This window comes from Paramacrobiotus metropolitanus, unplaced genomic scaffold, assembly GCF_019649055.1.
Source record: "Paramacrobiotus metropolitanus isolate TYO unplaced genomic scaffold, Prichtersi_v1.0 Parri_scaffold0000008, whole genome shotgun sequence".
In the NCBI taxonomy this organism is placed as follows: domain Eukaryota; kingdom Metazoa; phylum Tardigrada; class Eutardigrada; order Parachela; family Macrobiotidae; genus Paramacrobiotus; species Paramacrobiotus metropolitanus.
Window position 1 is genome coordinate 2,261,477 of NW_026570228.1, and position 17,368 is coordinate 2,278,844.

Sequence of the window (17,368 nt, forward strand, 5' to 3'; positions counted from 1 at the left end):
TTTGATACCGGAATCTATGTACAGATTTTCCTTTCTGGAAAACTGTAGGAAAATTATCGTGCTGTCTGGTGGGTTTGTGCTGATTTATGTGCTGAACATATAGGCGAACAGCGAATCGCGTAATACCCATCACGAGACGGAAGTATGATTATTATGGCTGCAGCCCGGCGCGCAAGTGGACTTTGGTTTTTTGAACCGATTGAGTTATTTGATTTTTGATTTCATCTGATTCTTTATATTGCACTTCCAGTGTTTTTTGGCAAAAGTGATTGTTACAGCGGTTGTGTCATGTGTTCGGCGTGGTAGTGGCAGGCGAGTAGCGTAGATTGTAGTAGGTCACTTTGTGATGGCCATCAAGTGGATAGAGCGTTTGCGGTTTTTATTTTTTCCCCTTGGAAAATAATGATATTCGTATTGAATAATCATTTGTTGGTCTCGCTAACCAAATTTTCCTTAGCCCTAGCTTATGCTTTACTCTGATGGTAAAGTAAGCTTGAGAATAAGGGTTTAAATGGTAAGTACGAGTATTTCGAAAGTTATTAACAGCTTTTATGATTTTTATTATACCGATTTTATTTCGACTCAAAACTTTTATTATTGGCATAATTCATTTTTTAAAAAATTTGTCATGCAGTGTGCACAGTTTTGCCAATAATAATGAATGCTCATATGCACTATACAATTCGGCGTGGTCAGTATTTGATCATGAGGATCAGTATATTTCCCGAATAGCAGCGAATAAGGATTTCATTAGTGTTTATGAAGCACAGCAGGGCTGCATCGTCATGGTGGATTTTCTAGCAGATCCTTGTTAGAAACTAGTTAAATTTAACTCGTTCTTCAAAATTCCTTGCTGACATTTCGCCACTATATCATGTACACATGCATGTAACATGGGTCACGACGTTTCCCTAGATCAGAACTGAGCGCATTTTCAAATGGCAGTGCGCTTATATATGCGCCGGTCTCTCGTGTTAAGATTCTCCTGGGTGATAACTATGCGTGCTTGTCTCAACTTTCGGGTGAATTAACTTTTTAAACAGTAGTCGTGTCCAAGTTCGGCAGACACGGCTTAATGCCATGTTTAAATGGCCAGCAACCAGCAAATAATTTGACTAATACCAACCGCAACAGAGTGTAATTTGAATCGAATTGCTCCGGAAATTGATGTTTATCATGTACGAATGTTGCGAAACGTTTTCCAAAACTTTTTTTTGGGATACCATGGTTGGCTTGGAAAAGCAATTAATGTTAATAGTAAATTTTAAATTCCTAAAAAAATGTGCATTATGTAATGCTTTTCAAACTTTTTAGGTTGAATTTTGATCATGATTGTGATATCCTCCAACGCTCTATCCATTGATATGCCTTCACTGGACCCTGGTTTCCCTTGCTCTTGTTAACCCCACTGGGGACTGTAATCCCGCGCAGAACCGTTCCGCTTTTGATAGTCATTGATTGTGATATACGCAGCTGCTGCTGATAGCAAAATGCTGGATCGCCGAATGCTCTCCCTCCGGATATGCTGGCCCACCTGGGGACGTCGCTCCAATGATTTGTTTTTTATTTTATTTTTTTGTGCTTCTCTATGGCCAATAATTGCATCCAGTCATGGGAATCTTACGCGGCATACGTTTTCGCATAAGACTTCCGATGATTACTTTACGGATCCATGCAAAGCCGGTAAGGGGAATATGCTCGAAGGATACCATAGCTATTTGTATAGTAAGTTCCTGCAACACAATAGACATGTGGCGATATCGTAGAGTTTGGGCTCGGATTATAATAAGAACAGCTTTTCCTAGCCGTCTTCCCGATATAAGTTGTAAATGTGGTTTCTTTTTTTTAAAAAGAAGCTGACCCTTCTTTTTTTAACTGTTATACGTACTTGTGCCTGAAAATTCCTTTTAACGCTGGCCAAAAACAAGAAACCACATCTGAATTTTACAAGATTTGTATAGTAACTGGCACTAAGTGTCGGCGTCGCAACCATTGGATTGTTTATTTACTGTACCTTTACGCTGCAGAATTACATCTGTAATGAAGAAATACGAAACTCGAGTATTTGTCTACCGTAAAAATCAAAGCATTTTTGTGACAACATCCCATGTGAAATGATGTCGAGGCAGAATTAATGATTAGCAATCCCTAAAGAACAGCGGCTAAGAATGGGACTTGGTTATTTTTGTGTGAATAAGTGCATGGAGGAGCTCTACCAGGGTTTAAAAAGTGTTTTTGTAATTTTGTAGCTGGATTCATTAATGACATGGCGCTAAGTGATGCTGATCTCCAGTTATTTAAAGTTCCGCAGACCCACATGGTCAGTCGCAGTGATGTCAGCCGCAATCAGACATTTGGACAAATTGGTTCCCCTCATTCGGCTGAGGGACTGGAAGCCGGTATGAAGTTACGAGCATGGCTGGAGGCTCGCAATCAGACACGCGCCGCGCGTCGCCGACATCCCAGATTGCAGCACGTCAAGGCGAAACGGGCCGCGACGGCACGCATGGAACGCATCTGGGATTATGGAATTATTCCCTATGAAATTGATAAAAACTTCAGCGGTAGGTAATGGAATTTTAATTCTTTGAATTAGGTATCGACCGTTTATGCGGACATGTGTCTAACATTTTTATTTATTTTTAAACATTACACGAAATTTTTAGGAGAACATAAAGCTTTATTCAAACAAGCGATGCGTCACTGGGAAAACTACACGTGCGTGCATTTTGTGGAACGCCGTCCGGAACACGAGAACTACATTGTCTTTACCGAACGGCCTTGTGGGTAAGCATAAGGTAAAAATATCAGCTTGGGGTTTTTGCTGTGTCACAGCTGTCGCTTTTCTTGTTGTGCTGTTATGAATTGTAAAGAACAATTATACATTGGCCTAAATTTTTTTGTCCGGTTGTTACGAGTATGATAGTACCGATAAGCGTGGTTAAAGTTTCGTAATCGTGTTTTTAGGGTGACGGTAATGGAGTTATTCTGTTTAGGTGCTGTTCATTCGTGGGAAAACGTGGGAGCGGTGCACAGGCGATCAGTATTGGCAAAAACTGTGATAAATTCGGAATCGTCGTCCATGAATTAGGACATGTTGTTGGCTTTTGGCACGAGCACACACGTCCTGATCGGGATAATCATGTGGAGATTATTACCGGCCACATAATGACGGGTAATTATTTGAGCGTATTTAAAGGTATTCGGATCCGAGAAACTGTTAACCGATCGTCTTTTTCAACCGTACAATGGTTTTTTAAGTATTCCTCGTTCTGGGATAATTTGCACGGTTTTAACAAAAACAGGTGCTTTTGTTTAAGAGTGTTCACTGTTCACGTCATCAGGCGTCAGCTAGCGGGTTCTGTAGCTTAATTGTATTGGTCACCGTAGTGTGGTGGCATGATACAACATTATTTGTACCCAAGAGGTGCTTTACAGTTTTAGAGTGTGTGTTAGAACTTAGGAATTATTGAAAATACAGTAGTTTTCTAGATTTGAGAACTGGACGTAATTTTTCAAGATAAAGCATTAGTACTTTTCGTTTCCAGTGAGCCTACACCGATAGATATTAGGCACTAATTAAACTGATTAAAAGTATCAGTATTAAGACAACCATAATTGTTAGTGTTCTCCAAACGTTTTGCCGTCGTTTTAATCTTCCCAAAGCAGAAGCTATGGCGACTGAATGATACTACTGTAATCGGGATAATGCAATGTAATTGCAACTTCATTGTAGTAGCCGTTAATTTCATTTGAGTTGTTCCCTGGTTCGATTGTGGTAATAGAAAGGGGAAAACTGTAACAAAAATGAGGACATTATTTCTGTCTTGACTTATAAAGAGAAAGTGGAATATTTTAAGGGTAATGGAAGATTTCTCTTGCTTTCGGTAATCGTTTGGATATTCTATAGATGTGGCCTGTGCCACGGCATTGGCGAGTGACCTTTCCTTCGTCTCCTGTTGTACTGAAATTGAGCTACCTTGTTGATGGTGGAAATATATTCTTTTACGGTTGATTGGTAAATATAAATGAGCAGCGTGGACAAAACATCAGCAGGTGTTTCTGGACATCAGTCTTGTCTGAAGTCTGGACAGTATATATCTTGAATAATGTCTTTCATTATTATTACCTGTAACAATTCACAAGAATGTCGTCTACGCGCACCAGCCATGTCTGAATGGCTACTGGTGTGTGCGAATGAAAACATGCCAGAGAATGGTCAGAATTGTGTACATGCGATATGGACACAAATCGCACGACAACTGTCTCATCAATCACCCATAAATCGTTCGTCGTCAGTCTGATGTGTATGTTGTTGTTATGGCTCGTTATGCATAAAGCATAAATAGACTCGTATTGTTGATTGACATCTGAATGACAGTAATTAACTGGATGGTGTACAGTAAGTTTCCCATCTCTCATACACAGGTCAGGAATATAATTTCAACAAGTTGACCGCCGAGGAAGTCCAGTCACTGGATCAGCCGTACGATTTCGCCAGTATTATGCACTATGCACGGAATACTTTCGCGCGCGGCACCTACCTAGATACGATTCTGCCCCGGAAGACGCCCGATATGATTGAACGGCCGGAAATCGGGCAGCGTATCCGGCTGTCCGAAGGGGATATTGCGCAGACCAAATTGCTGTATAAATGCCCAAGTATATTGACATTTTCCCGCACCGCTTTTTTCGTTGTGCTCATTGGGATTTTTACGGTGGGTAGAATGTGGCAGGACGCTGCTGGCACCGACAGCATCGTTCAGTTCACCGGAATACGAACTGGACAATCAGCCGATGGTGCATGCGGATAAGGACGGTTACCGGTGTGTCTGGCGGATTGCTGCGACACACGGAGAGTTGATTTCGTTGAATATCAGTGACCTGGCCATTGGGCATACGAAAGACTGTTTCGGGGATTATCTGGAGATTCGGGATGGTTATTGGCACAAATCTCCGCTGCTTGGTACGTGTGAAACTGCTTCTGATGTGTGAAACGTACTGCATGGTCCGAAACAAACGACCAATGATTTATTTATATTTTTAGTCGCAATGGTTTATACAAAAATTAACCTTTACATTGGTTTCTTATTGGATTATATGACATTGTGACCGGTAAAATATTTGCCCTCCTTGGTATAGTCAAAAATTATGAAAATTTTGTTATTTCCATACTTGTTATTTTGTTATTTTTATTATTACGAGTACTTGCAGTTGATTGATCTCTGAACTGAAACTTTAAATCCACTGCGCTACCAATTATCGGTACTCGTACTCAACTTGAGTTCTGTAACTGGAATTCGTTCTGCTTTCAAATTTAGTCAAATGATTTGATAACATTGGTGATACGAAGTGAAGGATAAAATCTATTTTCACAACTTTAAAAAAACGCAATGTCGAAAATTAATATTCAGTTATACTTATGTTTACCATGTACTTACCTGGTTAGAGTACTTATGTAAGTAGTTGGGTTTGCACTCGGTTGCAGTCTGTTTGCGAACATATCTGGTGAAATTTGGCTGGGAGATGGAGATGTTTTGCTGTAAATTTTTTACATTTGGACATTTCAGCGCGCCTGTGCGGCACGAATACAGCGCCGACAACCATCATGTCCACCGGCTCACGTTTATGGATTGAGTACAAATCCAGTCCGTCGCCACCACCGCCGGGCATGGGCCGCTTGACCGGTTTCCGGGCCAACTACGAAGTGATCTGCGGCGGCAATGTGACGGCCTCCAAAGGCCAACTGCAGAGTCCCAATTATCCTGATGATTACCGGCCCAATAAGGAGTGCATCTGGGTCATCCGCTTGGAGAAGAACTACCAGGTGGCCATACAATTTCAGCATTTTGAGATTGAGAACCACGATGAGTGCCAGTATGATTATCTGGAGATTCGCGATGGACCCGATGCCATGTCGCCGCTGTTGGGAGCGGGACGCTATTGTGGCTACCGGCCGCCCGATGCGCTGAAATCCACGGGGAATTCCTTGTGGATTAAATTTGCCTCGGATGGATCGGTGCAGAAGGCCGGGTTTTCGTTGGATTATATGACTGGTAAACTATTCTCTGTTGGTGTATTAGAAGATAAAAAAATTTATTATGCTATTGCCATATGCATGTTATTTTATAATACGCGCAGTGTTCGAAATGTTTTTCTGCGTCATTACGAATCCATTGTACTTTGTACTACGATTTTATCCGTATTCGAAGGTTGTGTGCGTTTTACTGCTTTCCTAATTCGGCGCTTAAGTCTGTTACCGTTGTAAGGCTCATTTTTGTAAATGTGCATATTTTAAAACATATCTCGTATCTGATGAGCGCTGATCACGTTTACTAACTGGTTTACTGAGATTTATCTTTGTAAACGAGCGGCGCAAATCGTGGACGATATAAATTAAAACGCTTTATTGTTCTATAGAATTCAACGAATGTACGCAAACTGAGCATGGATGTGAGCAGATCTGCGAGAACACATTGGGTGGCTATCGCTGCGATTGTCAGATCGGTTATGAATTGCATTCGGACGGCAAGCATTGCGAAAAAGCTTGTGGTGGGTTTATTAATGCGTTGAACGGCACCCTTGTCAGTCCATCATTTCCGGAACTATATCCCGCCAATAAGCACTGTGTCTGGCAGATCGTATCGCCACCGCAGTACCGTATTACGCTGAATTTTACCCATTTCGATCTGGAAGGAAATAACGTATGTTCCGGCTTGTTTTCGCCTTAACACTGTATCAGTTTTTCACATTTTTTGGTGGCGTTACAGCAAGATTGTGAGTATGATTCCGTCACCGTGAGCTCAGCCGGGGACAACTACACCATGGAAGAATGGAAACGGTTGGGTGTGTTTTGCGGGCAAGTGATACCTATGCCCATCACATCCGAGGGGAATGTTTTACGGGTGGTATTCCAGTCGGATAATTCGGTACAGAAGAGTGGATTTTCTGCGATATTCTTTACAGGTACTTTATGTAATTTCTTTTCTTGGTGGTTAGCCTAACTTTTATTTGCTCAGTGACCTTGCTCTGTCGAATGCATTTTGATGTACATACTTACCTGTCATCACAGTACTTGTCGTGGTGCAGTGACTGTATCTGTCTCTGGGCTTCTGTCTCAGACTTAAAGTTGTTCGCTTGATTACGAATACTGGTTTCGTTTTGTCTTCTAGTGGGAAATATTTACATACATGATACGACAATGTTTTCGGGTGATTTAGTCTGCTTAGTTCTAAATTGGCAGGTTTTTGCAGCGGTTGATCTTAGTTTATAACACAATTTGATAAATTTGATTAGCGGCAGGTTTATCATTTATCTTTATCGTGTACATATTAATTTAGACAAAGATGAATGCTCGGAAAACAATGGCGGGTGTCAGCAGATCTGCCGGAACACAATCGGCTCTTATGAATGTCTATGTAACAACGGATTCACGCTGCATGAGAACAAACACGACTGCAAGGAAGGCGGTTGCAAGTACGCCATCAGCGAAGCCAGCGGCGAAATCACCAGTCCCAATTATCCCGAATCCTATCCGCCACGCAAAGACTGCATCTGGCATTTCAGCGCGACGCCCGGACACCGTATCAAAGTGGTAAAGAGAAATTTCGATAGACACGTCGCTAAATTGTTTTAATACCTTCAAATTTCTGGACATAAATTTGGTTGTATCCTTGATTATTTGGCAGATTTTCCAAGAATTTGAGGTTGAACCACACCAGGAATGCGCCTACGATCATATCGAGTTGTATGATGGAGACTCCAGTGGTAGTCCGGTTCTGGGACGGTTTTGCGGCAGTAAAATTCCCCATCCGTTGATTTCCAGTACAAATCAGATGTATATGGTCTTCCAGTCGGATGCCAGTGTCCATCGAAAGGATTCAAGGCAGAGCATAGCACAGGTGGGAATTGCTTTGAACTTTGTTTATTTTTCGAAAACTCTACTTTACCTTGTTATAGAATATTTTTGTAAGAATTTTTTTTTACTTCAACTTGCGTATCCCCTATTCGGAAGGCACTGTTTTCGAATTTTTTTTGTATATATTTCGATATTCCGTGCACATTTAATTTTTTGTCTTCAGTTCTTTCTGTTAGTTTCGGCAATATGAATCATGGTTTAAACTTGCTTTTACGTTGCTTGTTATTATCTGTTTCTCAATTTGATTATGTAAATTGTTATTATAATAAGCGCAAAGGTCAGCCTAGACGCATTAGGTCAGGAGTATTAATCGTCGGTTTGTTTACAGAATGCGGCGGACATTTGATTGCCACGAATATGGTGGGTCATCTGTACTCGCACGCCAAATACGGCGATCAGAATTATGATAACCGTGAGGATTGCGATTGGATTATCGAATCCAGTATGGATATGATGTCGGTGGAGTTGCGCTTTCTGGCCTTTGAACTGGAAGATGCACAGGATTGCAGTTATGATTTTGTTGAGATCTACGATGGGTACGACGATTCGTCACCCAAACTGGCCACGGTCTGCGGCAACAAGGTTAGTATTAAGCTTTTTTAAAGCCTTTTCCATGTTTTTTTATTGCGCCCACAATTTTATTTCGGGTAAATTTGCCTGTTTATGGAAGTTTTGTATTCTTAATCTTAATAAAACACATTATAAATTTTTCTTTCATTGTGCTCGTGTCATTAATAGTTTTCTCAACTTCTGTAATTCTCGGTGTCACTTTATTCCGTTAGCCTTTTCTCCACATTCCTTTTCATTTTTTTTATTTCCCATGCATTGCCCAAATTCGACAGTTTCGAACTTTCGATTGATTTTCACAGCTGCCCACTTCGGAGTATTTATCCACCGGTCGAGCGATCTTACTGCGCTTCCGCAGTGACGATAATATCAACTCCAAAGGATTCTCCGTAGCATACGATATCCGCAGCTTTGGTGATGGGCCGACAACACGCAGTCATACTGATTCCGAGCAAGAGGTCCATCTACGCAGACGTCTCCTCGGACCCGATCCCGATGAGCCGACACGCTGAGCGAGACAGTATTTTCTTCTGCTTTTTAATTTATAAATAGCGTCGATATATGGAATGCCGGTAAATGTCTGTGGGGGTTTTTAACGTTTTATGAGGGAATTTTAAACAAGTGAAAGCAGAAGCGTTTTGCATCAGAGCAACGATTGTGCAGTATTTCACTTTCAGTGCAAATTTCATGATCAGTGACGTATTCAAAGCGGACATAATATAAATTAAATAACTGCGGACGGTATTACACATCATTCAAAAAAAGTTTTAGTGATGAAATCATAATGCATTTAATAAAAAATGATATTAAAACACACCAAACATACCTTTAAGAAAAAATCATGAATCAAATAAAAATCACGTGTGTAAAAATAACCATCTTGTATGAACTATGAAGTACTCTCAATAATATCATCGTGTGTATAAAAATTATGTGTGAAAAGGGAAAACGAAGAAGTGCTTAAAAAACCGAAACGTTGACGATTTAGAGATCTTTATTTACAAAATACAAAGACTGAAGTCGATATCGTTGTGAATACATGTCAACAAAAAAAATTATTATGAGCAGATTCAAAAACACTATCGCATCAATTCGTAAAAAAAATCCCACTACCGTGTAGAAAACTGAGAAAAGCGAGTAATATCCTGCGAGGAATGCACACGCCGGCAAAACACACACGGTTCCGCTGCCAAATTCCCGAACGAACGCCGCACCGCGCAATCACGACACATCACTGCGCCACACCGATATTCATACGCCGCGTCCTTCGACACGCATTCCCTGCAAAATCTACACTCCACCGCCTCATGCGCCGCGGGTGGGGCCGGTTCGGGAACTGCTGGACCGCTGTCTTCGCGACTTTTCAAAAAATTCGTTAATCTCGTGCGTTCACCTTCCGAACTCTCTTCCAGAACCGCTTTCCGGTTGGCCGTCAAGAAATCCAAAATCCGCTGCCGCAGATGGAGATTCGCCCGTAATTCCTGGTACTGAAGCCGCTTCCCGGTGTACGGATCGAATAAATTCCGTCCAAATTCTGCTTGAGCGTTTTCATGTTTCTGCAGTGTGCTCAAATCCACGGTGATCCCGGAGGGGAGCGTCACCGGGTCCAGGATGATCAGGCACGTCAGCGGATCGAGAAATTCTTCGGGAATCGTCAATTTCTTCGAGGTAGAGGGGGTTGAAGGAAGGGCCTTCGCGAGGACGCCCGTCGAGGTCGCCGCGTTCCGCACCTCCACAACGGGTTTTCGCAGCACATCCGCCAGGGCTTTATACTCTTCCCGGGGTATTTTAATACAGGGCTGGCCGAAAATCTGCAGATTCTTCATCGCCACGGAGGTAGACTGGTGCGTGTGGGAGATGGTGATTGCCAGCGCCGCGATTTCACTAGACGCACCGTGTCGCGGCAGATTGATCTGTTTAATCCGCATACTGGGCAGCGGACGGAAGTCTTTACAGGCTTCCTTCGGGAGGATACCATGGGGTCGATAATGCATGGTCTCCAGTACGACGTAGTCCATTTCACTGCTCCATTCCGCGCGCATCCAGAAGGTCCATTTTGCTGAATTCGGATAACTGCTCCAGCGCAGAAAACTCAGCGCAGCACCCGTTGAACACTGCGACAAGATGCGCGGACGGAAGACAATCTTCTGCAGATCAATGGCGGACGGATCGGTAAAGGTGATGAAGATAGTAACGGGGGGTTTTTTGAAGGAGGCGGAGAGGAAGCCCTTGCTGGTGGGGAGGGATAGTTGTTCCGCTGTGTAGTCAGCATGGCAAGGGCAGTCAGCTGTGATGCTGGTGTTGAAGGGCAGCGCGGGATCCAGAAGATTCAGCGCCATTGCTTGCACCAGTCGAATTAATAATTATTTTACGTACCTGGATATCTTGCCTGATTCTGGTTTGTAAGTTTAGGCCCACATCGTCTCAAACAGGACGGAAACTGCGAAAAAAGTATAACAGCAAAATCGAACAACAATCCATCACGAAACGAAACTATCGTGAGTTCATGATAGAGCATGAAATACGCCCCTCGCCCGGGCGGCAGTTAGTAACTTTTGCTCTCTTTCAAAACAAACAACAGGTTTGATATTTTAATCGTTAAAATATTGAGGAAGTGTTTCTGTTATGAGATTAATGTTTTCTAGTACTAAGTTTGTACTTGTGACATGATACTTATTAAAGGTACTTAGAAGCTTTTAAAAAAACTAATTCATCTTTCTTCTGTTTCCTCGCAAGAGTTTTTCGCCTGCCGGCCATATCTGCCTTGTTACTGATAATATTCCTGCGATATCAAGCGATGACAGTTCAATAATCAATTATTATGCAGCGTAAACCCATCTTTGGTTCAGTACTCGTACCAAATATCCGTTCTTCCAAAATAGTTATCAAACACGGTATATCTCGCCGCATGACCGGCAATATTCTGTTGGAGCTCCAAAAAAATGATGTTACAGTGTTGTAGAGTCCGCACAGTACGGTATACGTATTATTTCAGAGTGCGAGTATAAAACAGTCACAAGTCTTCCAGAAAAGTAAAAGACTACTGATTACACAGCCGACAGCGGAACATACATGAAGTTACAGGACATTTCGGTATAAAACGTCACTACATCACAAAACGATTCTCCAATACAAACGTCCCGCTTTTCCTGCTTTTTTATCACAGTTCATCAAATTATTCAAATGTATGAATTCTGTTATTTCCACCGAATTACGAGAAACGCTCAGATGTCTGTGAAGTCCGGAAGCAGTCAACACGAAGTTTCCACAGCTCCTACGAGTAGACAGTTCAAACACATTTAATTCGCTCATTTGACAATAATGCAACCAATATCACCAACCAATTCCGGGGTTCTTTCGTAATCGAACGCCTGTATAAAGCTCTCCCCGATCTGTTTGGCGGTAATAAAAGGGATCTGCGGAATGGACGATGTCGCGTGCTTCCGCAGACAATCCTGGAAATGCCGGTACGGTGGCGAGCACACTGCCAAATCATCCAGTGTAAAATTCAACCTGTACAAGGAGACTCAAAATAATAATTTTGAATTAACAGTTTCTGACCTATTTTTTTTACCTGACCTTTAACTGGTGAAAATTTAAAACTGCTGAAAGGAAAATAAAACAATACAGTTAAAAAAAGAGCAAACTAAAAATGTGTTTAGACTACATCAAGAATATTATGTAGTATACACAGGCAGCAAAAGAAGACAAAATTAATTACACTAAGAGAACAAGCACACGAAAGGTGGTTGGTTGATTAAAAAAGAGCAATTAAAATGCTGTTTTGATCATTTAATTGGTTGACTCAGAAAACTTACCACAAGAAAATTTATAAGAGTAAAAATAAAATGCAAATTATTCATGAGAAAATTTATTTGCGTACCGTTTTTCAATGGATAGCCAGACGTCAAACGGTTGATTAAATTTCGTACATAAATTGAGAATCGTCGCGAAAAAGGCATCCGTTAGTTCATCGGAATAAATCACTGCAATTATGCAATGAAGTTACTTCAGAGTTCCAACAGAAAGTGTTCCAGAGCGTAGTCTACCATCGGCAGCAATCACAGCAAATCCGCCTCGCAGCAGCTTTAAATCTTCATCGTGCCATCCAAAATCGTCATCCTTGTCTACCTTGAATTCAAACGGTTTTAACCAATCCAAACGTCGGATTCTAACGTGATCGCTGGTGGGAAACAACGCGGAATTCCTGGCGATATTGCGCTGACAAAGTTGTAATGCGTCCAAAAGGGCATCTGCAATTACAACACAAGTGGACTTTTTTCACCACGAAAAATCGATGATAAATAATAAAACAAGAAAAATTAAATTACCGGAAAGATGACAGCAACAAGAGTACGAGATGCTTACAGATATACAGATACTTACCGCTCCACCCAATTCTATGCAGTACACACTACACATCAGCACATTCAATCCATAGAAGTATAAGTATGTTATAGTACTCGTATCTCAGTGATTTCTAACGCGCACAACGAACATCTGGTGTTAGAAAAAAAAATAAAAGTAGTTTCAAATGTACTGAAAATGAATTTTTTTCCAATTTTGCAACGATAAACAATCGCATTGTACGCACAAGGTCGCATGGCGTTTACATTTCCCGGGCACCCAGAAAGATCACAGCCATAGCACTACAATCGCAAGACCATTGCAATTACACCGCGTGCCTTTTGGCTGTACAGAGTAATTAGGTATGCCAAAACAAAAACATAATAATTATTCTATATGAATAAATGTACTTAATCCACAAACGAATTACGAAATACTACAACAAATCGCAAACCTTTATAAATCATCAATTAGAAAAATTCAAAATTCAATCTGGTAAGATAACAGAAGAAAATTCAATCTGCCAGATAACACAACATTGTTATTACAAAAATCATAAAAACCGAAAAACTTACCTGTGCAGAAAACAGTCCGACTGCCAATGTAAGCACTGACAACACTGGCGAAACCAACACCGGCTCCTAATTCCAAAACGACGCTATCGCGAATATATTCGGGATGAGCTATGAGAAAATCTGATAAAAACAACGCGCCTTTCCATATCTACAAAGTGAGTAATAACTAATTATTCCATATAAACCACAATTTCGTGACTCAACCGAAAAAACTTACAATTAGCCGAACATACAAAAAATAAAAAAAAACTCATAAAAAAATCGTGCATGCCATGCATAAAAACAATTTGCATTAAAAAAATTTGGCCATGCATCAAAAATTTTTTTTTTCTATTTCAAATCATACCTGAGCGCCGACGTGATTCAATATCGCTGCCATTCTATGCTCTGCAAATAACGAAAAAAATACGTACTGTCAGAGTCAGTCCATGCTATCAGTATTATGGTATCAGGTAGCTCTGTACAGATAGATCATGATCAACATGACGCCTGTTATTCAAAGGCATTTTTCTTCCTGGCACTGTTCAACGCCGTTTTCAAATTCAGTAATTGTTCTGTTTAATTTTTATTTCTAAGATAGCAATTTTCAAATGCACAGTGATTTGCTAATATTTACAACTGACCCATTCGAATAACTTCGTAGTTGGCGGTGCCGCGATGCCGTTCAACATCCAGATCCTCATCATCATCGGGTGTGGAGACGTCGACTGCTGGAGGGGAACCGTGTTCGAAACTGGCGACGGGTTTCGTGAAAACAAAGCGTGATATCACCGCTGCAGAGACACATGCGGGTTCACGTGCGGGGAAGGTAACTGCAGTATCTTGCACAGCGTTTACTACGCACCTCCATCAAACGTCTTCTTGGTCTCGTCAGCCAACACATGCACGTCGGAGAGAACGGTTTCATCGGGCTCCAGTGCTGAATAACCAGCCTCCTCGGAAAAGGAGGAACTCATTTCCAAATGCCCTATACCATAAAAATAAAAACAGACTCAGATAATACAAATAATTTTGAATCTTCGAAAACTGTTTACGGCAAACTTAAACATTTTCCATTTCTGTTCATTTGATTGATCTTTGATTGATGATCAGAAGGCGCTTTCATGTTTCGTTTTCGTGTACGTAACCGCCAGTCTTCAAGCGGTTGTTTTTAGAATCTTTTCCCATGCATGCCGTAGTGAATGACTAAAACATCATATGTAAAAGGCTCCTGCTTGTAGCTGACGTCAGCACGAGTCTTGAGGCTACGCTGACTATCAACACGCATATTACGCTCGTACGCGTATGCTTACTTGGCGATTTTCAGAAAGTCAGCATCTCAGCGTTTTCAGTCTGGTTTGGTTATAAACCCACGTAGTAGTAGTGGGAAATTGGAAAAAATCACAAGAACTGCGCTAATCCATTGTGGTGTATTTTTGAAATTTATGGTGATACCGTTTTATAAGCAAATCGATATTAGTTATATTAAGTAATAAAATCTTAGATTAACTGGCGAACTTGATTACGTATGAAAAAAGCTGCAGGAACAGCCACCCTCATGAGTTCTCTACAAACAGCATAATTCAAACTAACTCAAACCCAGCCGTTTTTACGTATTTCGGGAACCCATGAGAATTATTGCTCATCGGTAGAACGTGACAGATGCGAAGCCAAATGCAGCAGAAAATCCAGGCGTTATACGCAACAGTGTGCATTCACTGCATTGCACTCACCTACACGGTTTGCGCTCATATCTCCCGCACAGTTTATCCCATAGTTTATCTCGCAGTAAATTACATAGTTTACCCCACAGTTTACCCCACAATTGATCCAACAGTTAACTGCACAGTAAACTTCCAGATTACCTCATGGTAAGGCATGCACGGAAATTTGGGACTTTTTCTAAAACAAAAAACACGACCGGCCTTCCAATCAGCTTAGCGACGCCCCTCTATTTAACAAAAAAGTGAGATTATTGTGGCCGTTTCAAGACAATAATTAAGCCATCATAAATAATATCGTTTGCGTAAGAAGGAACTCAAGTTCAATAATTGGTAAAGGTCAATCGCTGAAACAGGCAAGTCTACGGAAGTGCACAAGGAACTGAAAGTCATGCTTGACCGCGATTGTTATTCAGTTAGCTGGCCCATGGCAAGCTAGCACGCAGTTGGAAACTTGAGGCACCACTACTACGGACTGTGATGAACTCTAACGATTACTGAAATTGTTCTGTATAGATTACGCCTAATATCTTTAAGACCATTCTTTCACAAAAAGGAATCTGGAGCATTAAGAAAATACTTTATTAAAAGAATGCCGCGTAGTCAACTCAGGTTTTATCTGACAGCACAAAACACAGACAGTCTACAGTTTATCACGTAGTAGACCCCATAGTTAACCATAAAGTTCATTGTGCAGTAAACCGCAAAGTGTATTGCGCAGTTAACAACATACAAACTGTGCGTTGCTGCACGGCGTGCTTGCTAGTAAATTCACCGCATAGACCAACTCGAGCCAAAATTCAGAGATGTATCCCGGTCAGCGCCACGGTGAAACTCGAGTAACTGACCATGCGCCCTAACCGCCATTTATAGACGTTGGCTAGTTAAGGAAAATTAGTTTCAAATAGACAACGCAAAACAGAAATGTTACAAGGTTTTACTGTTACAAACTGCCGTCTTTCAGCGACTGATCGGCTGTTCAGTTCTGAAACTTATTTGAATGTGCACAGCACAGTAAGAGGCAAAACAGAACAGCAGTAACTATAAACCAAATAGGACAGCAGTAATTTTTGCTTTGTATAAACTCTCATGAGTGTTCAAATGCTAAGTAAGCATCCTCAAGGAGAGCTGGTATAAATTAAAGAGTAAAGGTAATACAAACAAGTTCAATCCCAGTTATAAATAGAAACGAAGTATTATCACTTTTAATGACTTACGGCAATAAAACTCTTGGTTTCTTTTGCAAAATATTGAGAGAAATTCACTGCATGGCTTACTATGGGATGAACTGTGAGGCTTACTGTGCAGTTAACTGTGGGTTCAACTGTGTAGTCAACTATGTAGTTTACTATGAGATAAACTATGGGACCAACTGTACTGTTACGTGCACCAACCGTGCAGCTGAGTGCAAGGCACGCTGTAAGTCGCTGTTACGTATTACGACTGCATTTTCCATTGGAGGCCACTTTGCGGCTGTCACGTTTTATGAAAGAATGCTATGGGTCGTAGACCCCCAGAATTTATAAGACGATTGAGACTTGAATTTGTGGGAGCTCACAAAGGTTGTGGTTGTCGCCAATTTAAGCAACTCTTTGCCCATCAGTCCCTACATAACAGAGGCTGATAGTTTAAATAGTTAATCTGATGGTCGTAACCCAAACTTTTCTGAGTTCTCGGATTATTCAAAAATTTTTCAAGTTTTAATTAATATAATTTATAAAATCGATTTGCTGATAAAACGGATCACCATAAATTTTCATAAAACATATCACAATAAGCTAGCGCAGTGTTTATGCCTTGCTCTAGCTTTTACGGTTCTACCGTTAAGTAGAGTTATAAGCAAAAGAGATTAAAAAAGCTGAGTTGCTGACTTTCTTACAAACGTAAAGTACTCATACGCACGGGCGTAATATGCGTGCGTCGATAACCTGCGTAGTCTCAGGACTCGTGCTGACGTCAGCTACAAGCAGGAGCCTTTTACAGATGATTTTTTAGTGTAGTGAATGCACTGGTGCCGTATTAATTTTCAAATTAAAATATTGTTACTGTACATTGTTGTTTATTGTTTATTATTATTGTTTATTGTAAATGTAGGCAGGTAACCCATTAAATGCTAGGATCGAAATCTAGCATAGGAATTTAAACCTGGCTAAAAACAATGATGAAATTATGGATATGACATACACTCCAAGTCTCCAAGAAAACAGAAAACGTAGGTACTGTATCAGTTAAGCATTATTATATTATGCAATCTTAATTAT

The 17,368-nt window shown here is 40.9% G+C and overlaps 3 protein-coding genes across 4 annotated transcripts; 1 reads left to right on the forward strand and 2 right to left on the reverse strand.

Moving 5' to 3' along the window:
- The first annotated feature begins 318 nt into the window (after positions 1–318).
- LOC129582553 (bone morphogenetic protein 1-like) lies at positions 319–9,229 on the forward strand. The gene is given in 15 exon segments (XM_055474074.1): positions 319–514; positions 1,315–1,683; positions 2,250–2,564; positions 2,667–2,787; positions 2,997–3,175; positions 4,429–4,662; positions 4,727–4,966; positions 5,571–6,056; positions 6,421–6,704; positions 6,771–6,966; positions 7,341–7,594; positions 7,689–7,869; positions 7,872–7,901; positions 8,247–8,500; positions 8,788–9,229. Coding segments are annotated over 14 exon segments (3,177 nt in total). The 5' UTR covers positions 319–514; positions 1,315–1,490; the 3' UTR covers positions 8,998–9,229.
- Positions 9,230–9,465: 236 nt separating this feature from the next.
- On the reverse strand, positions 9,466–10,950 carry LOC129582702 (uncharacterized). Its single transcript, XM_055474295.1, has one exon. It carries the CDS (start codon positions 10,822–10,824, stop codon positions 9,595–9,597), a length of 1,230 nt encoding a protein of 409 aa, XP_055330270.1. The 5' UTR covers positions 10,825–10,950; the 3' UTR covers positions 9,466–9,594.
- A 433-nt stretch (positions 10,951–11,383) lies between these two features.
- On the reverse strand, positions 11,384–14,497 carry LOC129582693 (methyltransferase-like protein 22). 2 transcript variants are annotated; one of them, XM_055474280.1, is made up of 8 exons: positions 14,252–14,497; positions 14,031–14,180; positions 13,754–13,794; positions 13,408–13,555; positions 12,535–12,738; positions 12,369–12,471; positions 11,823–11,998; positions 11,384–11,759 (listed from the first exon to the last, which is right to left on the reverse strand). In XM_055474280.1, the coding sequence occupies exons 1-8, from the start codon at positions 14,361–14,363 to the stop codon at positions 11,737–11,739; spliced, it is 957 nt and encodes a 318-aa protein (XP_055330255.1). In that variant the 5' UTR covers positions 14,364–14,497; the 3' UTR covers positions 11,384–11,736. The 2 variants fall into 2 exon arrangements, with proteins under 2 accessions (XP_055330255.1, XP_055330254.1); XM_055474279.1 differs by having other exon boundaries at positions 11,827–11,998; positions 14,252–14,495.
- Between the last annotated feature and the right edge of the window lie 2,871 nt (positions 14,498–17,368).

What these genes read in the sequence shown, in the direction of transcription:
- LOC129582702 (XM_055474295.1), bottom strand. Translation starts at nt 10,824, where the DNA reads ATGGCGCTGAATCTTCTGGATCCCGCGCTGCCCTTCAACACCAGCATC.
- LOC129582693 (XM_055474279.1), bottom strand. Translation starts at nt 14,363, where the DNA reads ATGAGTTCCTCCTTTTCCGAGGAGGCTGGTTATTCAGCACTGGAGCCC. An exon ending in TGCTGTGATTGCTGCCGATG is followed by an intron (nt 12,472 to 12,534) that starts GTAGACTACGCT and finishes GCATAATTGCAG; the next exon opens with TGATTTATTCCGATGAACTA. An exon ending in TGGCTATCCATTGAAAAACG is followed by an intron (nt 11,999 to 12,368) that starts GTACGCAAATAA and finishes CTCCTTGTACAG; the next exon opens with GTTGAATTTTACACTGGATG.